This window comes from Aquarana catesbeiana, linkage group LG12, assembly GCF_042186555.1.
Source record: "Aquarana catesbeiana isolate 2022-GZ linkage group LG12, ASM4218655v1, whole genome shotgun sequence".
NCBI lineage: Eukaryota > Metazoa > Chordata > Amphibia > Anura > Ranidae > Aquarana > Aquarana catesbeiana.
The window spans coordinates 221,850,098-221,872,157 of NC_133335.1; the positions used below are offsets into that span (position 1 = coordinate 221,850,098).

The window sequence follows — 22,060 nt, forward strand, 5'->3', positions numbered from 1 at the left end:
ACAGTATTGCATGAGCGCGCAATTGTCATTCAAAGTGCAACAGCACTGAAAGCTGAAAATTGGCCCATGGTCAGGAAGGGGTGAAAGTGTCTGGTAGGCAAGTGGTTAAATATAAGCAAAGGCAGCAGGGGTGAACAATTCTAAGCCGTTCTGGTTTACATGGAATCTGCAAGATTCGAGGAGGCGTTTGACCTCCTTCTGCAATTCATCCTCGTGTTCATTGGCGAATCTCTTTATTATGTTCTCTCTATTCACAATCTCTTTATTATTATCATAAGTATGTACCGCGTTTCTTATGTCCTCGTTATCACGTAGCAGATTACTTAAAGACTCAGTTTCTGCACAGTTGCCATGTGGCCAATCCTCTTGTTTGTCGGTTTTCACAAACTTGGGATCAAATTTAACAATATACGATTCGTAGCATTTGGTACAAGGGCAAACTGGCTTATATTTATTATTACTAGTTTTAAACTTGTAGGAATCACAGCACACGTCGTTGGGGAACTGAATGCCACGGCCGCTTTCTTTACATCTCACTTCGTAGGAAATGACCTTGTCCCACACAAGCAGGGCAGATATGGCAATCATTATCTGTCTGGGCACTGTGCCTTTGTAGGCTATGGATGACCCGTAGGTGTTGGCACTGTTGGGTTTGTTAACACAGCTGTGAGAAATCACAGTAGCAGACAGTGCAAAGTTCCTGGGTTGAAGTTGGTTTTTTTCATCTTTATAAAAATTTACCAAAAATTCCTTGTTCCTCTTCTCCAGTTCTTCCAAGATGGACTCTTTCCTTCCACCATGAATCTTGGTAATCTTGATGGAAAAAAAAAACCCAAAAGTAATGCAGATTAATTAAATAGTTAAAATAGTTAAAGCTCAACTACAGTTTTTCCAAAGGTATCTGGTCAGTGCATCTCATACCAGTTGAAGAGATGCTATCAAAACATATTTCAGAGCTACACTATATTGCCAAAAGTATTGGGACACTTGCTTTTACACGCACATGAACTTCTTTTTTTTTTTCTCAGAAACAAGTTTATTAAAGGACAAAGGTTACAACCATGTCATAGATTCCAGTTTCACCATATCAGTTTACATGCATTATATCTGATCATCCCTACCCCTCGGCCTAGAGCTTGGTATTTCCAACATACATTTTTAATAGTATTATCACCCAGCAACCTACATGTCCTACTGTGCTTGCCATCTGCTAGCAGTAAAACCTGGTGTTATTCCTCTTGCGGTTGTCCCACCACAGTAACCTATCCAGTATGAGGTCCACGACGGATAGGCCCGGGGGAACTCAGCCAGGGTGACCAGTGTTTCAAATTTGCTAGCACTTTCCCTGTGTTGAAAGATTAACTTTTCTAGCCGTAGCGTGTCCCCCACCTTGTTAATCCATTCCTTGAGCGAGGGGGGGGCTCGGTCGCCTTCCATCGCCAAAGGATGAGTAGACGTGCCTGAAATAGGGCTCTTGCAATGGGCGGTTTAAAAGTGTCCTCCAGGGGAAGGTCGTCTAGGACAGTGGTCATCAACCCTGTCCTCAGGGCCCACTAACAGGCCAAGTTTGCAAGATAACTGAAATACATCACAGGTGATATCATTTGCTGCTCAGTGATTGCAGTATTCTAGTCTGCATCTCCCCAAGGTAATACATAAAACCTGGCCTGTTAGTGGGCTCTGAGGAAAGGGTTGATGACCACTGGTCTAGGATGCCCAAGATACACGGTTTGGGGTCAGTCAGGATAGTACCTGAGAAGGCTTTGTTGATGGTAGTCAGGACCCCTGTCCAATATAGGTGTAGCTTGGGGCAGCGCCACAGCATATGGATTATGTCTCCATGGTCTCTCGCACACCTTGGGCATTCGGAGTCTGGTCTCGCCCCCATTCTGGCCAGCCTGGCTGGTGTGTAATGCACTCTCAGTATAATATACAGCTTTGACAAGCATTGTGCTACATTTAAAGGAGGACATTTGTACTGCTTGAAGCGGCTCTTCCCACTGCTCCCCCTCGAGGGCACCCACGTCATTCTCCCACTTGGTCACCGTCCTTAAGGGGAATCCCATCAGGAATACCCCAAGTAGCATCGAATAGCAGTTAGAAATAAAGCCTCTAAAACTGATCACCTCCTCCTCCATATAGTGAAATATGGGGGTCGGGGAATAGAGTCCACGGAGTCTCACCGGTCTGAGACCTAATCACATGTTGCAGTTGGAGATAGTAAAAATGCATCATCTGTGGAAGCCGAAATCGCTCCCGCAGATCAAACAAGATGCTCAATTTACCTGCCACGAAAATGTGGCGTAGGTGTGTGACTCAGTGCCTCCTCCAACGGGCCCCACGCGCCAGTGTCTGTAGTTCCGGGTAGTGCCCATTGTTCCAGATTGGACTGTACTTGGTAAAGCCTTCTACCGTCTGTAACTGCCTGGTCTTGTTTCATATTTTCTGTACTAGGGCAAATGGGAATCTCTTATTAGACTTTGCGTTGGTCAAGGCCTCTAACCCCTCTGCTACATCTGGAACCCCCATTTCGTGGCACATAAGGGTTTTAATGGGGTCTGCCGCTGGGTGGCCCTCCACCTCCCCGACCAGCGGGGTAAGGGCTTGGGCATGCTGCAGCTGGGAAGCGATATAGTAAAGCCATGGGTTGGGCAAGGCCAGACCTTCTTCGTCCTTAGGTTTCTGTACTTGTTCCAGCTTAACGGTGGGGGGCTTGTCCTGCCACAGGAATTACCTAAAAACAGAGTTAATAATGCAAAATATTTTTAGGGGGATCACCATGGGGGTGTTATGTAGTATATAGAGGAACTGGGGCATGAAAATCATTTTGATAAGGTTCACTCTTCCCACCAGGGACATTTTTAGGCTCAACCACACTTTTATTCGGGCACGGATATGTCCCAGCAGCGGTGACAGATTAAGGGGGGTATACTCTAGTATTTAGGGGTGACCTGGATTCCTAAATATTTAAAGCTAGAGGTTACCGGTATTTGGAGTGCCGCAAGGTCCTGGGCATCAGGTTCTGCATCTAGTACCATTAGTGATGATTTATTTCAATTGATCACCAGGCCGGAGTACGTTTCAAATTGTACTATGATTGACATCACTGCTCTCAGGGAGTCTGAAGTGTCTACGCACATGAACTTTAATGACATCCCAGTCTTAGCCCGTAGGGTTCAATATTGAGTTGGGCCCACCCTTTGCAACTATAACGGCTTCAACTCTTCTGGGAAGACGCTCAACAAGGTTTAGGAGTGTGTCAATGGGGATTTTGACCATTCTTCCAGGAGCGCATTTGTGAGGTCAGGCACTGATGTGGACGAGAAGGCCTGGCTCGCAGTCTCCGCTCTAATTCATCTGAAAAGTGTTCTGTTGGGTTGAGGTCAGGACTCTGTGCAGGCCAGTCAAGTTCCTCCACCACAAACTCACTCGTCCATGTCTTTATGGACCTTGCTTTTTGCACTGGTCCAAATCATTTGGTGGAGGGGGGATTATGGTATGGGGTTGTTTTTCAGGGGTTGGGGTTGGGCCTGGGCTTGGCCCCTTAGTTCCAGTGAAGGGAAGTTTTTAAGGCGTTAGCATACCAAGACATTTTGGACAATTTCATGCCCCCAACTTTCTGGGAACAGTTTGGGGATGGTCCCCCTCCTGTTCCAACATGACTGCACACCAGTGAACAAAGCAAGGTCCATAGAGACATGGATGAGCGAGTTTGGGGTGGAGGAACTTGATTGGCCTGCACAGAGTCCTGAGCTCAACCCGATAGAACATCTTTGGGATGAATTAGAGCGGAGACTGCAAAGAAGAATTCTGGAAGAATGGTCAAACACTCCCATAGACACACTCCTAAACCTTGTGGGGACAGCCTTCCCAGAAGAGTTGAAGCTGTTATAGCTGCAAGCCTGCAAAGGGTGGGCCAACTCAATATCGAACCCTACGGACTAAGATTAGAATGTCATTAAGGTTTGTGTGTAAAGGCAGATGTCCCAATACTTTTGGTAATATAGTGTATTGGTTACCAAATTAAACAATCTATTACCTTGCACGTGAGTTTAAAGTGGTTGTGACCCTAAAAAAAAACAAAAACAAACACCCTGTTCCTTAAAGGCATGATCTATAGCACAGTGCTTGTACTATGTAATTTGTCCTTTCCTATCTTGTAATATACCTGGTTGATCCTGACTGTTCCTGTGTCCCCCTGTCTGCACTGACCACGGTAATCATGGCTGCTGACCCATGATTACCGTGGTCAGGTTACATGCCTCTGTAAACTTTCTGCTCTGAGTCTCTCCCCCCCTCCCTCTCTGCCTGTCAGCAGGAGATCAGCTCTACTCTCCACCTTGTCCCTCCTGCCGCTATTCAGCTGCAATATGCAGCAAATATACAAAACGCATACACAGTAGTAAATGGCAGCATAATCCAGAGGGGATACCAGTAATGACAAAGACGTTTAAGGGTTTAGTAAGTGGGTTGCCATGGTGTGAGATATTCCCCACATGAAAGAGGGTGCATGAGAGGATTATCTGTGCCATGGCTTAGATCAGGGGTAGGCAACCTGGGGACTCTCCAGCTGTTGAACTACATGAGGCATTGCAAGGCTGGCAGTTACAATTACTCCCAGAGGCATGATGGGACTTGTAGTTCTGCAACAGCTGGAGGGCCCCAGGTTGGCTACCCCTGGCTTAGATAGATGTACATTTTTTTTTTGCAGTGTATAAATTGTCAAGCATGACATGCTTGCCTTTTTCCAGCCCTTCCAGTGCCTATTCCGGGCACTTTTCCATCCAATGACACCAACAATGGGGCATAATTCCTGTCGCTGACACCAACAGTAGGGCACTATTCCTCCCACTAACACCATTAAATGGACACAATTCCTTCCACTGACACCAGCGCTGGGGCAGAATTTTTTCCACTGACACCAATGAAGGGGCATTATTCCTCCTACTTACATCATCAAAAGGCCACAATTTCTTCCTTTGACACATGGGTGGAGCATAATTCCTTCTATAGATGCCAACAATGGGTCACTATTCCTCCTGCTGACATTATCAATGGGGCAGAATTCTTTCAATTGACACCAACGGTGGGTCAATATTCCTACAACTGACACTAAACATGGGAATGGGGCACTATTCCTTCCACTGACATCGATGGGGCATTGTTTACCCCCACTGGATGCCATGACATTTTCTACTCCTATTGGCCCTAGTCCAGCCCCTCTAAATCCTGAAGGACCGTAAACTGGCCCTTTGCTTAGAAAGTTTGGAGACCCTTGCTCTAGACTAACATGGTCAAGGATTCCAAAGAGAAATGATTTGGGGTTTAGCTGTCCGGTAAGCCCATATGGTCGTGCAAAAATGCAATTTGTGTTCCAGCAGTGGATGAAAAAAAGAACTCAGGGCTTGTTTACATGTGGGACATAGCAGGCTGTTAAACGGTTTATATGTTGCCAGACGCACTGGCGTTGGGTAAGCTCTCTGAAGGACATACAGTATAATTACGTTGGCTTATCTGAGGCCTTAAAGAGTAACTCCACTTTTGTTGAGAAAGGGTCCTACCTGCTTATGCTTTGAAGAAAACAGCTGTACGTTTCACCAAGTTCTTTGGATATTGATTCTGAATGGGAGGGACTAACTTTTATCAGCCGGTGCACTTTGAGTGCTCTGTTTAAAAAAACTGCAATGTCTGTATCCATATACAGTAGGTGTAATTAACCCTTTGGGAGTATGTCACCAAAAATGACATTTTTGTTGCAGAGGTCACTTCCCGCATGTAGGGCGCCATATGACATCCTGGACTTGACGTGGAGATATCTGGATGATGCCTGCAGCTCCAGGCATTATCCAGATATCTTCCTTTTCAGGCGGTGATTCCCTACAATGTAAAAGCTGTCCTAGAAGCTGATTAGCCACTGGATTACTTTTACAGGCACTGGGAGAGGACGTCTCTCTGGGTTCAAAAATTCAAACCAGGGAAGATATATCAATCATGGAAGTAGATAAATTTGTGTACACAGCAAGCAGCGTGGCAACGGCACCTATGTAGGCCCCACCCTTTATGTTTCGTCACAACGCCCCAGATGACGTCACTTGTGACCAAACATGTAGGGCAGATATAGCTTCCCTGGATTGAATTTTTAAGCTTATTTTACTTGATGAAATGTTGAGTACCTTTTTATTCCTTCTTGCAATATTAAAGAGTGTTTGCGGATTTACACTATGTGGATGTTTCCTTTATTTTATATCCACTATGTACATCCTCTTCCCTACATCCCCTGAGATATACTTGGAGCACTGGACACTTTGTTCCTGAAGGATATGTGATGTCTGTGGATTATATATCCTACTGAGCGCATTTGACTCCATAATAGTCTAGCAACTCTGGTAAGAGTCCATCTTACACTGGGTGGTGGATCACATGGTGATGGTTTTTGTATATTTTATATTGCACGTTTTTATGAACTATAACTTTTTTGGATACTTATTTCTTTGGATTTCTTGATTGACACAAATTCAAGTCTTTAATGTTCAATATTTCATGGACTTATCTTGCTATTTTTTTTAAGCGCTGCTTTATTTTTTGTTTTGTTCACTACACAAATGTAAAAGGGCCCCCTTACAGAGCCTAAAATACTCAGAACTGCTTCCACTGGGCTTGTTAGCCCATCAACCAGCCCAGCAAGCTCACTACATAGCAAAAAGCCCTATTGATCTTTGATTTGTTTGTAGTAATTTTTTTTGTGTGTATGGAAAGGAAATGCTCTACTGAACATGGGATGGGGGAGAGCAATATACTTACATATTCCAGGAGGATGGAGTATGGAGTCTGAGATGGCAAGTGTGTGTTGTATTCTGCTAAAGGCCTTTGAAACACGTTCTGTATGGTATTCCATGCATCGGCAGGAAAAAAATCCTTGGGATTGACTTGTGGATTATTTATGTGTCCAAAAAAAAAGATGGCATGATACACCTAGGGGGAAGAAAATATAAAGTCAGCGGTTTGCAGAAAAAAAATAAACAGCGATGAATTATAGATCGATAAATGCTTATAAAACTCTTAACTGTCCAACAAAAAGGTCAACCAAATATTGGTCCAGTATCAGTGGTTGCTTTCCTTTGCTCCACTATTTTGAGTCCTCGCAGCGAAGCAAGGTCCTCGCCTCCTTTTAGCTCGGGTGGTGACGGACTTGGGAGATACATGCCCCTATGACCTGTGTTTTGATCAATTTATTCCCTTGTGTATGCTCAATGCAAATTGTTTACCAAGTAAATTAGTTCATGTTTCATCACGTCATGTTAATGTACTGCATAGTTTGTTTAGCTGAAACATTATTGATTATCATCAATCACTTTTTTAAATGTATAATTTACTTGTATACTCTTTCTTGTAGAAAATCTATACCCATCTGAACTAATAACAAAAACCTCTGAAGGACCTTTAGTCCATAACATGTAAGGTGTTATACACTGTGTTGACCGTCACTAGTCCCTACTGCACCAGGATAGTGACCAGTCCATACAATTGTATTATTTAGGGTATCAGATATGGTTTTTACGTTTCACATGTATTGTTCTTATATGTATAAAATTGTTAAGTTGTAATAAAATTTATACCTTTTTACTTCTTGGTTTGGTCTGTCTATTAAAGTGGTTATAAACCCTTACAGACCACTTTGACCTACAGGTAAGTCTAGATTAAGGCTTACCTGTAGGTCCAAGAAATATCTCCTAAACCTACACGGTTTAGGAGATGTTTGCAAAAAGACAGGCACCGTTAGAGGCGGCCCCCGTGCGCATGCGCGGGACTGACGTCATCGCGACTCCGGCCAATCACAGCGCCGGAGCCACGATACCCGGAAGGAAGATGGACGCTCCGTAGCAGAGGGGACAGCGGTGACATCGGAGGCTCCTGTGTCAGGCAAGTGACACATAATGGGCTACTATGGGATGCATAGTAGACCATTATGCTTTTCCTTTGCAGGGAAACAAAGAGGAAGTAACACCCATCAGGGTTTACTTCCTTTTTAATGACCCTAAGGGGTCTCTCACCGTACCTTGGGTACCAGGTGTTTTTGCTACTTTCTCACTTTTTGGGTCAGACAAAACTTCATCCACACACAGTCCCATCCCTCTCCCTATTAAATGTGGGAGAGGGGGGCAACCTTCGCAGGGGGGTAGAGGAACCCACAGTGCATTTCCTTTAACCTAGACAACATAAGAATACATTGCAGCAGTAATGCCCCGTACACACGGTCGGACTTTGTTCGGACATTCCGACAACAAAATCCATGGATTTTTTCCCGACGGATGTTGGCTCAAATTTGTCTTGCATACACACGGTCACACAAAGTTGTCGGAAAATCCAATCATTCTAAACGCGGTGACGTAAAACACGTACGTCGGGACTGTAAACGGGGCAGTGGCCAATAGCTTTCATCCCTTTATTTATTCTGAGCATGCGTGGCACTCTGTCCGTCGGATTTGTGTACACACGATCGGAATTTCCGACAATGGATTTTGTTGTCGGAAAATTTTATATCCTGCTCTCAAACTTTGTGGGTCGGAAAATCCGATGGAAAATGTGTGATGGAGCCTACACACGGTCTGAATTTCCAACAACAAGGTCCTATCACACATTTTCCGTCGGAAAATCCGACCGTGTGTACGGGGCATTAGAGTGGTTATACCAGGGACCAGTCTACCGGGGCCAGCTGCAGTCATGGCTCTGGTATTCCTTTTTTTTTTCTTTTTTTTATGATGCTGTGTAATATAAAAGCAATCCTAATTAGCCGCCGCCCTTCAGTACCTCTCTGGGCTCTCATGTCCCACCGGGGAGCTTGGGACTGAAGCCGGTGGTTCCGGACCTTACCTGATAATTTCTATGGCATGAGAAACCGGGAGGGACAAGTATTTTGTTCCTTTCTGGTTTCTGCAGAAAGTAAATAAGCCATTTTTGGCTTGGAAAAGCATATTGAGCTGATTCGAGTTTGATCTCAATGCAAATGAGGGCAAAACCAAAAGTTATTTTCTCTCCAAGTCGAATGTTGTTTATTTGAAATGGAGTGGTTAGGGAAAATACCGCATTATGGGCATTAGATGGAGCAAACAATCATAGTGAATAAGTATTTATTTCCTGTGATCATCAGCTCCGTGATTTCACCTATACTGTGTGAATGAAAAATATTTGAAAATACACCTAGTACTTTTTTATTTTGCCCATATTCGTACAGGACAAGGTACAACATGCAAGAACATAATGAAATTCAATTACAATATGATTTGTGTAGCAATTGTATACGCTATATTACTTTTTTTTTCTTTTCCCCACGAAAGTAGTTGCCCTGTAAGGCGGAACTCCCGGCAGATATTGACAGTTTAGTAGTTCAGTATTCGTTTAATACATCATCCAAGTGACACTAAACAATATTCTTGCTCTCCAAAAATAATCAATACACATTCACTACTTAATGGCCCTGTAGCCTATTTTTAATTAAATCGTTCGTTAGTGTAGTTTTTCTGCCTCCTTGTAGTCTCCTCCATGAACTCTGAACCTCTCCTTTTCCCTCTGAATTGTGTTTGGAACAATCAGTGCATGTTAGTTGTGGTCATGTGCACTGCTCTATACACAATGCAAATCCTACAGTCCAAAGTTCCATCTCGGGAGGGAGCTAGAGGGTGGCTATGTTCCTCCATACAGTCAGTGGTGTAATTTGGTTTTGCGCTGCCCTAGGCAAGACTAAAATCGGGCACCCCCCCATCTAAATTTGTACCACCCCTTCCTCTTTAAGACACACCCCTTCATCTGTAAACCCCACCCCTTTGTCTTCAGGCTCCACCTCAGGAGTTAGAGGCAAAACTCCCCCAAGCTGTGCCGCTATTTGTTTTTTGGTTTTTTTACCACTACTATCACTTTATATTGGCTTTTGACATTTACAAATGCAGCAATTTAGAAACTGGATGAAAGGTTTAGGGCTGGAAAACACTATTTGAAAGATAAAAGGTGCATTTTATATACAACTATATAAATCAGACCAAAATGAGGGACAAATGAGGAGGAACAGAGGGACAGAGGGACATTGCTCCAAATCAGGGACAGTTGGGAGCTTTGGTACAGGAGCCAACCATTCAAAGATGGCACCATGCTTTAACGTATTTGTGCGTACCACACATTCCTGGGGTGGTAAAATACACCCCCCCCTCCTCCACTACAGAAATACACTTACCCTTTGCAGATACTGGAAAACGTCGTCCGTGTTAGCATTAGTTTCCTCCAGCAGTTTATGGAAGACTTCTAGAAAAGCTGTTCCACTAGCCTTGATAGTTTGTTTCAAGTAGTTCTTATGTTTTGCCATGCTTGCTTTCTTCCTACGAAGAGGAATGAAAAATTTCTTGAATTACAAAGATTGTAGAGGCAAAAACCCTATCGGAGAAGTGAAACGCTAACAAATATGGCAACCCAAAACCAAAATGACTTTACCCGATTAAAAAAAAAAGAAAAAAAAGTTACCTTTGTCTCTTTTCTGCTTCCATGTTCTTCTTTTTCTATGGGAAAGAAAAAAAAAACATGCTTTGAATTTAGCTGGCATGATTTTAACCAACAAACTAGTACTGCGTTAGATATGGGGGCTGCCATGGCGACTTAGTTTGAAAATGCTAATTGCTTGGCTGTCTCTGGCCCCGCCGGATCATGTACCTGAAACACAGACTTGTAGCAGAATACATTCTGGCCAAAATTTAAAAGGAAATTCGATTTTATTTTTTCATTTTTTTTTGGATATGAATTATAACAGTAGAAACATTTTTATTTTTTATTTTTTTCAAATTTTTCAGCCTTTGTTTGAAAAAATAAATTATAAAAAATATCTCTTGCGTACAGTGTTGCATGGCCGCGCAATTGCCAGTTGAACCACTTCAGTACTGGGCACACCCCCCCCCCCCCCTCCTGCCCAGGTCAATTTTCGCCCAGCGCTGTCGCACTCTGAATGACAATTGCGTGGTCATGCAATGCTGTACCCATATGACATTTTTATCATTTTTGTTCACATGGATAGAACTTTCTTTTGGTGGTATGTAATCACCACCTGGGTTTTTTATATTTTGCTAAATAAATGAAAAAAGACTGATGGGGAGGCACTGATGAGGAGGCACTGACAGGCATCACTAATGGGCACTGATAGAGGCCACTGACAGGGGGGCACTAATGGGCACTGATAGGGGGCGCTGATAGGTGGCACTGACAGGCATCACTAGGGGGCGCTGATAGGTGGCACTGACAGGCATCACTAGTGGGCACTGATGGGCGGCACTGACAGGCATCACTAGTGGGCACTGATAGGCGGCACTAAAAGGCAGCACTGATGGGCACTGATTGGCATCAATGGTTGGCACTGACAGGCATTAGTGATGGGGCGGACCCCCCTGTGAGGAAAGCCACTTATTGGCTCTCCTCTCCTCATGCGCTGTCAGTGTGAGGAGAGGAATGCTGATAACCGGCAGTTCCTATTTACACTGTGATCAGCTGTCATTGGACACAGCTGATCACATGGTAAAGAGCCTAGGTCATTGGCTCTTTACCGGGATCAGTGATGCGGTGTGTCCCCCCGGGGGCGCACATGAGCGGCTCATTTTGCAGGACGTCATATGACGTCCACTCAGAACGGGAATTCCCCCACCCGGTTGTCATTCTGCTATAAACTGGGTGGGAAGTGGTTAAAGTAGCGCAGTACTGAATAGCAAAAAATGCTCTGGTTATGAAGGGGGTAAAACCTTCCAGAGGCACTTGCCACGGTGCTGCACATGTGATCAGGGATGACATCAGCCATTTGATGGCTTGACGGTTTAGTTTAGAGTACAAGCAACCCTGACAGTTATCATTCAGGGCATGCCTTGAATATATTTTTTTCAATCAATGGATCACCCCACCCACATTGGACCCCATGGATGGAGGAATATTCCCTGTTGGCTTTTGTATTATGACAGATGCTTCTCCCCTGCTGTCAGAATTTTGATTGCAACTGATCGGCTGTAACTCATTTTCATTCATTTGATTTTAATGGCAGATCACATTTCGTGAGGCTTGGTGGCGCCAACAGGGCCACCCATGGTTCAAATTATGGCCCGTTTAAAATTAATCGTCCAAAATTCAAGCTGTGTATGACCATCATCATACGTTTTTTGGCAGGATCAAAGGGTATTTGCTTTGCACTTATGGAACAGATATAATGCAGGTCTTTTAATGGTGTATTTAACAGTCCAAAGGGAGAACTTTATGGTTAAGGTTTACTAACTTTGTCGAAAGTCTAACCACTTGCCACACAGTCACATAAATGTACGTAACTGTGTTCAAGCAGTTATACCAGTCCCATGGCCGCACCTGTCAGTCATAACCCCAGTATTGTTTTTCTTCTGCCAGCGATGGCCTACACTGTAAAAGCGATCCTATCGGCTTATTAGCCACTGGATCGCTTTTACAGGCAGTGGGAGGGTGGGACAAAACCCACCAGAGAGCCTGGCATCCGATCCGGCGGCTGCAGCCAATGACCATAGAGGTGATCTGGGAACGGAACGTCCTTGAGTCATCTCTATGGTCTAGAAGCATTTTGTCACTTCCAGTTATGGGAAAAGGTAAACAGACATTTCTTTTCTGGAAAGCATGATCAATTATTTTATTTTATTTACCTCCTGCTTTCAAGGGTAGAAGAGCGATCTGGGGTCTTATAGACCCCAGATGTCCCCATAAAGAGGACCTGTCATGCTTTATTGCTATCACAAGGGAGGTTTCACATTGTTTGTGACAGCAATAAAAGTGATTAAAAAATAGCTTAACCACTTCTCACCCGCTGTATAGTAAAATGATAGCGATCGTGGTCCTAGGCACACTACCCCGATATCGGTAAAGAGCCGATGATGCGGCTCCTTAACCATGTGATCGGCTGTGTCCAATCACAGCCGGTAACATGCAAACAAGGAAGTGCCATTTATCGGCTCTCCTCGCCTCACACTGACAGAGTGTGAGGAGAGGAGACGCGATCAGTGGAATCTCCTGGCAGGGGAGACCTATACAGGTAAGCAGGGCACTGATCATCAGTGCCCTGATTACAGTACAGCCCCAGCAGTGCCCATCAGTGAGGCCAGTCAGTGCCCATCAGTACCACCTATCCGTGCCGCCTATCATTGCCCATCAGTACCACCTATCCGTGCCGTCTATCATTGCCCATCAGTACCACCTATCTGTGCCACTTATCATTGCCCATCAGTACCACCTATCTGTGCCACTTATCATTGCCCATCAGTACCACCTATCTGTGCCACCTATCATTGCCCATCATTACCACCTATCTGTGCCACCTATCATTGCCCATCATTACCACCTATCTGTGCCACCTATCATTGCCCATCAGTACCACTTATCTGTGCCACCTATCATTACCCATCAGTACCACCTATCTGTGCCACCTATCATTGCCCATCTCATCAGTACCACTTATCCGTGCCGCCTATCATTGCCCATTAGTACCATCTATCCGTGCCCATCAGTGTGGCATATTAGTGCCTCATCAGTGAAGGTGAAAAATTACTTATTTACAAAATTTACTGACAAACAAAGAAAAAACTTTTTTTTTTTTTTTTCAAAATTAAATATCACCAAAATAAAGCTCTATTTGTGTGAAAAAAAATGATAAAAATTTAATTTGGGTACAGTGTGGCACGACGGCGCAATTGTCATTCAAAGTGTGACAGCGCTAAAAAGCTGAAAATTGGCCTGGGCAGGAAGGGGGTTTAAGTGCCCAGTTGGCAAGTGGTTAAACAAAAAATTGTTAAAAAAAAAAAAAAAAAAATACATGCAGAGGTGAACGCATATGTAAACAGTAGTTTGTAGCCATTCCCCCGAGCGTGCGTAATTTTAAAGCCTGACATTTTAGGTATCTATTCACTCGGGGTAACATCATCTTTTATATTTTTACCAAAAAAATTAATATATATTATATCATATTTTTTTTTTTATTAAAGTCTATTTTTTTGTTGGGTTTAAAAAAAACACTGCGCACATACCGTGTGACATAAAAAATTGCAACGATCCCAGTTTTCTTCTCTAGGGCCTCTGCTAAAAAATATGTATGTTTGGGGACTCTAGGTAATTTTCTAGCAAAAAAATACAGATTTTTACATGTAGGAGAGAAATGTTAGAATAGACCTGGTCAAGTGGTTAAAAAAAAAACATTTTGACAACAATATTCTATTTTATTATTCTTTAATTATTCTATTAACACTAGCATAGTAACTTTACTGAGCATGCAAAAGAAGTCGTGTGTGTTTTTTTTTTTTTTTTTTTTTTTTTTTAGGACAAAATGACTGGTAAGTACAATCAGGAAGAAAACCATTCTTTAAATCCTACTACTATTTCTACTGTCAGAAGCAGAAAGCCAAATTCATTAGTAATTAAAATGTCCTCCTTACTTACTTAAAGAGGAAGACTTCTTTGCTCGCATTATTCAGAATCTAGCAATGATAAATAGGAGAACCCTACCTTCAGGTAGACAGTCCTGAATCGATGGTCTTGTTTGTTCTCTGCGCGGTTCTCTCCGTCTTCAGACCAGATAAACTCTCCGGTCTTACTGAAACTAGGAAACAGAAACTGATCTGTACAGAGGAGGGGATTCTGTATACAGCCTGAAAACAGGAAGAGCAAGCAGTGTGATTCTCATTCCATATACGTCACATCATACGGTTCAAGGGAGAGTCCCATATCCCTGACTGTTGTCTGGGCAACTTTCATAACAGTAATGTATATACACCAGTCACCTTAAAGCGGAGTTCCGCTGTTTTTTTTTTTTTTTTAAAGTCGGCTACAAATACTGCATCTGCTGACTTTTAAAATATGAACACTTACCTGTCCAGGGTGCCCACAATGTCGGCACCCGAAGCCGATCTGTTCCTCGGCTGTCGGGTGCTGCCGTCTCCATCCTCGGTAAGGGGATCAGGAAGTGAAGCCTTGCGGATTCACTTCCTGGTTCCCTACTGCACATGCGCGACTCGCGCTGCGATATCTCACTGGTCCCTGCTGTTTTCTGGGACCCGTGTGTCTCCCAGAATACAGCGGGGGGGAGTGGCGTAGATACCCGCGGGTGGCTCGGGTATCTATGCCCGGAAGTGGGAGCAAAGTACCTGTATTAGACAGGTATCTGCTCCCCCCTGAAAGGTGCCAAATGTGACACCGGAAGGGGGGGAAGAATCTGAAAAGCGGAAGTTCCATTTTTGGGTGGAACTCCGCTTTAACCTTTATCATGGAGGTTTCAGGAAACTAACCTACCCCCCCACCGGTCAGTCCGGCACTTACCCCAACTATATGGCGGGCAGCGGCTCCAGTGTCCTCCAGCATGGCGGGCGGACCCCCCATCTGGGTGGCAGACGGTGGCGTGCGGGCAGCGGCTCTGGTGTCCGCTCCTCCAGCGGCTTCCGCCATGCGTCTCCACTCTCTTCCTCCCAGGCGTCCTATAGGATTGCCTGATGTTTTGGGGAAACGGGTCTCACGACCAGCCTCCTGATTGGCGGGGAGGAAATTTTAGTGTGAAAATAGCAAATATTCATTCGTTATGGTCACACAACTGGGCAGGATTGGGGTGCAGTGCTCTGTGCCCCGAGTCCATCCTTTTTCGAAGCCTATCAGAGCCTCTGGCTCTGATCACAAGCAACAAAAAAACACACCCCCCATTGGCATCCATAGTCCGGTGCCCTGTATGTATATCAGGGGGCTGGGCGCATGGACCCGTGAACTATTAGACGGGCTGCCACTGGTCCAATCACTGCTGATAATATGTAAACAAATGGTGGATTTCGGCATTTCCTTTCCTGAGTGGAACCAAAAAGGAATATGCCCGTGGGACATTTGCGAGTGGTGCTGGATAAAATGGTACAACAGTATTTAAAAAAAAAATACAAAATTTATTTCAAAGTACATAAACACATACAATTCAATTTTGGTAGCATCTTCAGTATCAACAGATCAAACATGTATGTACAAAGTACCACATATGAGTTGAGTTGCATCTTGATATAGCGCGGTCCTTTACCCCGTAGGGTCCCAATGTGTTTACAAACATACACATACTAGGGCCAATTATTATTTAGACAGGATCGGAATAACCTACCAGTATGTCTTTGGAATGTGGGAGGAAACCAGAGTACCCGGAGGAAACCCACGCAGGCACACGGAGAACATGTAAACTCCAGGCATATGGTGTCGTGGTCAGGATTTGGGGCACCGATAACATAGTTGCTAGAACATGTGATTCTGTATTCAGAAGGTCTGTGATGCCTACGCGTTTCGTGGGGACAGCGCCCCCTTCTTCAGGAGTCAGCCAAGATTAAATTTTACATATTTCTGTGAAAAGACCATGTCATAACAAAGTAATGCTAATTTTAAGAAATTTTAAATTCATACGTTTATAGTAGAAAAGTACACGTGCGTTTGCATTATATGTCACAGTGTGCAAAAAGAAATATACTCGCACAAATGTTGTTGAAGTAAAGATAAACAAAAATGATGCAAACACACAGAAACAGATTTATTAGCACCAGGATCTCAATACTGTCGAAAAGATACCAAAGGAGAGGGTTCCAACAGAAGCTGACGATGGTGGATGGACCCAGGGACAGACACATCCGAGGGGTCAGAAAATACGATACCCTTGAAAAGAGGGGAAAAAAGGCTCACACAATGGAATAAAGACAACACACTGTCACTGTGTGAGGAAAGGAAAGCCGATAGTCAGCTATCCTGTGATAACACACATTTACACTGATTATCAGTGCAGCCTCATCAGTGTTGCCTATCAGTGCCCCTCAGTGCAGCCTCATCAGTGTTGCCTATCGGTGCCCCTCAGTGCAGCCTCATCAGTGTTGTCTATCGGTGCCCCTCAGTGCAGCCTCATCAGTGTTGCCTATCAGTGCCCCTCTGTGCAGCCTCATCAGTGTTGCCTATCGGTGCCCCTCTGTGCAGCCTCATCAGTGTTGCCTATCGGTGCCCCTCTGTGCAGCCTCATCAGTGTTGCCTATCGGTGCCCCTCTGTGCAGCCTCATCAGTGTTGCCTATCGGTGCCCCTCTGTGCAGCCTCATCAGTGTTGCCTATCGGTGCCCCTCTGTGCAGCCTCATCAGTGTTGCCTATCAATGCCCCTCAGTGCAGCCTCATCAGTGTTGCCTATGAGTGTAGCTTATAAGTGCCCCTCAGTGCAGCCTCATCAGTGCAGTTTCAGTGCTCCTCAGTGAAGAAGAAAAATTACTTATTTGTAAAAAATGTATAACAAACGAAAAGTTGTTTTTTTTCAAAATTTTCGATCTTTTTCTGTTTAGCAAAAAATCAGTAGTTAGTACAGTGACCGTGTATAGTGTGTGTGTGTGTGTGTCTCCTAGAAGGCAGCAGGCAGTGTCGGGACAAGGTCATCCAGTGCCCAGGGCAAAGATGCCAAACTTCGCCCCCCCTCTCCCTTAGGGTTAGGGTCAGGGTGCCCCCCACCCCTGCAATATACCATTGCCCCAGGGGCAGCCGCCCCTCCTGCCCACCCCTTGTCCTGGCCCTGGCAGCAGGGGGAAGGAGGAGGGGCCAGAAATGTCGTAGATTGGCAATCTTACCCGGAAGTGGGAGCGGGTACCTGTCAAACCCAGGTACTGGCTTCCCCCAAAATGTGGCAGTGGAGGGAGGGTGCGAACAAGCAGACCTTCCCCTTTTAGGTGGCGCTCCGCTTTAAAGCACGCTTCAGTAAAATGTCCACGGATGCTGTATTAAAACTACCAACGTTTTTCACCTCGACCCCTACAATTAAAGCGGTGGTAAAGCCCACTTTGTTATTTTTACCTACAGGTTGGCCTATAATGAGGCTTACCTGTAGGTATCGTTATTATCTCCTAAACCTGCACCATTTAGGAGATAGTCACCCTGCATGCATCACTGGTGCATGAACTCTGAAGGTCCGGCATATCTTGTCGGAACTTCAGAGCTTCGTGCCGGAAACCGAGGGCTCCTACACGCATGTGCTAGAGTGACGTCATCGCGGCTCCAACCAATCGCACAGCTGGAGCCTGTGAACCCGGAAGAAAAACCGGGGGAAGATGTCGGCCCTCTCCATGGTGACATTGCACCACAGGAGGGCTTCTTCTAAGGTAAGTATTCCATAATGTGCTAGTATGCAATGCATACTAGCACATTATACAATTGCCTTACAGGTTTTTTTTTTTTTTAACCAAGGGCAGAAACTCCCATTGAAATCCATGGGTCCGGCGCCCCGCATGTAGATTAGGGGCTGGATGCTGCTCCTGCGCCTTGCATGAGTGGCCACCACTGCTTTAAGTGGATTTACCTGCTGGTTTTCACTCCCACAGGGAGACTCGCGGTGACAGCTGAAGCAGCACAGAATTTGAAACCTAGTTTAACCACTTGCTGGCCGCCATATAGCAAAATGATGGCGGCAAAGTGGTTTCAATATCCTGACCAGATGTCATATGACGTCCAGCAGGATAACGGCCGCCGTGCGCCCGTGGGGGTGCGCATCGCCGCGATCAGTGGTGCGCTGCGTCAGTCTGACACACCGCTACACCGATCTCGGTAAAGAGTCTCTGACGGAGACTCTTTACCATGTGATCAGCCGTGTCCAATCACGGTTGATCACAGTGTAAACAGGAAGAGCCGTTGATCAGCTTTTCCTCACTCACGTCTGTCAGACGCGAGTAGAGGAGAGCCGATCGGCTGCTCCCCTCACAAGGGGGGTCTGTGCTTATTGATTATCAGCGCAGCCCCCCCCCCCCCCCCCGAGGATGCTCACTGGACCACCAGGGATGTTACCATCAGGTATGCCACCCCAGACCACCAGGGATGCCAATCAGTGCCCAAAATGGGCATCACCGGCAGGCATTGTTTGGCACTGATTGGCATCCATCCGTACCATCAATTACTGTACATTCGTGTCACCTATCAGTGCCCATTAGTGCTGCATATCAGTGCCACCTGTCTGTGCCCCATCAGTGCTGCATATTAGTGCCCATCAGTGCCACCTCATTGGTGCCACCTCATCGGTGCCCATCTGTGAAGGAGAAAACTTACTTATTTACAAAGTTTTGTAACGGAAACAAAAAAAACCATTGTGTTTTCAAAATTTTCGGTCTTTTTTTTATTTGTTTAGCAGAAAATAAAAATTCCAGAGGTGATCGAATACCACCAAAAGAAAGCTCTATTTGTGGGAGCAAAATAGTAAACATTTAGTTTGGGTACAGTGTTGCATGACTGCGCAATTGTCATTCAAAGTGCGACAGCGCTGAAAGCTGAAAATTGGTCTGGGCAGGAAGGTGTATAAGTGCCCGGTATTGAAGTGGTTAGAAAAATAACAATAAAAAAAATTTAGCATTTTTTTCCATGTTAGTTTCTCAGTTTCAAATAAAAAGCAAGAGCAAATTAATCAACCTTGTACCCAATAAAAGCCGTAGGTGTACAAATTATTTAGGTAGGTATAGTAGCCATAGTTATTATCGGGTTAACTAAAGCATACTGACACTGCTAAATTTTGGCCGGGCATTCAGGGATCAAAGACCTCTGGTCGTGAAGGGGTTAAGTGTTTCTATATCCACATACAAGGCTGTGAGTCACTTGTAGGTGGGGTAAAAGTACTTAGAAAAAAAAATGAGTTTCATTTTTAGTGAAATGAAACTTCGGAACTGGCAGGCCAACTCTATCATAACAGACACTAGGTGGCGTGTGCGTTCACTGCAAGCGCAAGAGAGGGTCATTACGGAGAAAAAGCAGCCGATGATTCGAAGAGGACAATAGGACATGTACATGTTCAATGCCTGCCCATTAAAAAATAAAACTTTCCAATCCAACCCTACAAGTGCAGACAAGGGGAAAAAAAAATTAAACCCACAAGAAAATGTATCCCCTGTAACAAATGTCCACAGCAAAAAATTGTATTTAAAATAGTTTGTTTAGAATGTACAGTATCTCACAAAAGTGAGTACACCCCTCACTTTTTTGTAAATATTTTATTCAATCTTTTCATGTGAGAACACTGAAGAAATGACACGTTGCTACAGTGTAAAGTAGAGAGTGTACAGCTTGTATAACAGTGTAAATTTGCTGTCCCCTCAAAATAAGGCAACAAAAGTGAGTACACCCCTAAGGGAAAAATGTCTAAATTGGGCCCAAAGTGTCAATACTTTGTGTGGCCACCATTATTTTCCAGCACTACCTTAACCCTCTTGGGCATGGAGTTCACCAGAGCTTCACAGGTTGCCACTGGAGTCCTCTTCCACTCCTCCATGATGACATCACAGAGCTGGTGGGTGTTAGAGATCTTGCGCTCCTCCACCTTTCATTTGAGGATGTCCCACAGATGCTCAATAGGGTTTGTGTCTGGAGACATGCCTGGCCAGTCTATCACCTTTACCCTCAGCTTCATTTGCAAGGCAGTGGTTGTCTTGGAGGTGTTTGGGGTCCTTATGTTGGAATATTGCCCTGTGGCCCAGTCTCTGAAGGGAGGGGATCATGCTCTGCTTCAGTATGTCACAGTACATGTTGGCATTCATGGTTCCCTCAATGAACTGTAGCTCCCCAGTGCCGGCAGCACTCATGCAGCCCCAGACCATGACACTCCCACCACCATGCTTGACTGTAGGCAAGACACACTTGTCTTTGTACTCCTCACCTGGTTGCCGCCACACACACTTGACACCATCTGAACCAAATAAGTTTATCTTGGTCTCATCAGACCACAGGACATGGTTCCAGTAATCCATGTCCTTAGTCTGCTTGTCTTCAGCAAATGGTTTGCGGGCTTTCTTGTGCATTATCTTTAGAAGAGGCTTCCTTCTGGGACCATAGCCATGCAGACCAATTTTTTTTTTTTTAATCAGGAAAAAAGGTTTATTGTGCCAACAGACAAACACATTACATGCCATATCAAACAGAATGTCCTTTGTTACAACACCATATCATGCAGTGTGCAAATAAAAGTCATTAACCACTTCAATACACGGCACTTAGACACCTTCCTGCCCAGACCAATTTTCAGCTTTCATCGTCGCAGTTTGAATGACAATTGGGCGGTCATCCATCACTGTACCCAAACTACATTTTTATCATTTTGTTCCCACAAATAGAGCTTTCTTTTGGTGGTATTTAATCACCTCTGCCTATTTTATTTTTTGCTAAACAAATAAAAAAAGACCAAAAATTTTGAAAAAAATAAGTTTTGCTTTTGTTTCTGTTAAAATTTTTTGTAAATAAGTAAGTTTTCTCTTTCACTGATGGGCTCTGATAAGGCGGCACCGATGAGCGGGCACTGACGGGGCACTGGTAGGCGGCACTGATGGGTGGCATTGATATGCAGCACTGATGGGCATTGATAGGTGGCACTGATGGGCACTCATGGGTGCCACTGGGTGGCACTGATGGGCACTGATAGGGGAAACTGATGGGCACTGAAAGGCTGCAAAGATGGGTTCTTATGGGTGGCACTGATGGGCACTTATAGGCGGCTCTGCTGGGAACTAATGGGCACTGATAGGTGGCACGGATACGTGGCACTGATGGGCACTGATACGCGGCACTGATAGGCATCCCTGGTGGCACTGGCAGTGGTAGGCATTGTGAGTGGGCACTGATTGGCAGCTGCCTGGGCATTGATTGGCAGCTGCCTGGGCACAGATTAGTATTTCCCTGGGGGTCTAGGGGGCATACCTGGTGGTCCAGTGTGGATGGCTTCCCTGGTGGTCCTGGGTGGCTTCCCTGGTGGTCCTGGGTGGGATCCGAGGGGGGCTGTGCTGATAAATAATCAGCACAGACCCCCCCCTGTCAGGAGAGCAGCCGATCGGCTCTCCTCTACTCGCGTCTGTCAGACGCGAGTGAGGAAAAGCCGATCACCGGCTCTTCCTATTTACATCGTGATAAGCCGTGATTGGATACGGCTGATCACGTGGTAAAGAGTCTCCGTCAGAGACTCTTTACCTAGATCGGTGTTGCGGGGTGTCAGACTGACACCCCGGGGGCGCGCAGCGGCTCAATATCCTGCGGAC

General features: G+C 45.0%; 1 protein-coding gene across 1 annotated transcript in view; it reads right to left on the reverse strand.

Moving 5' to 3' along the window:
- Positions 1-14,981, reverse strand: part of LOC141113561 (uncharacterized) — a 22,210-nt gene extending 7,229 nt beyond the window's left edge. Inside the window, exons 1-6 of the mRNA XM_073606742.1 lie at positions 14,893-14,981; positions 14,530-14,672; positions 10,510-10,544; positions 10,226-10,367; positions 6,802-6,972; positions 1-813 (exon numbers count right to left, since the gene is read on the reverse strand). The exon at positions 1-813 is cut by the window's left edge and continues 7,229 nt beyond it. Of these exons, the coding sequence (XP_073462843.1) occupies positions 106-813; positions 6,802-6,972; positions 10,226-10,367; positions 10,510-10,544; positions 14,530-14,672; positions 14,893-14,965 (1,272 nt within the window). The 5' untranslated portion in view covers positions 14,966-14,981 and the 3' untranslated portion in view covers positions 1-105. The remainder of the gene's footprint in view (positions 814-6,801; positions 6,973-10,225; positions 10,368-10,509; positions 10,545-14,529; positions 14,673-14,892) is intronic.
- Positions 14,982-22,060: the final 7,079 nt, after the last annotated feature.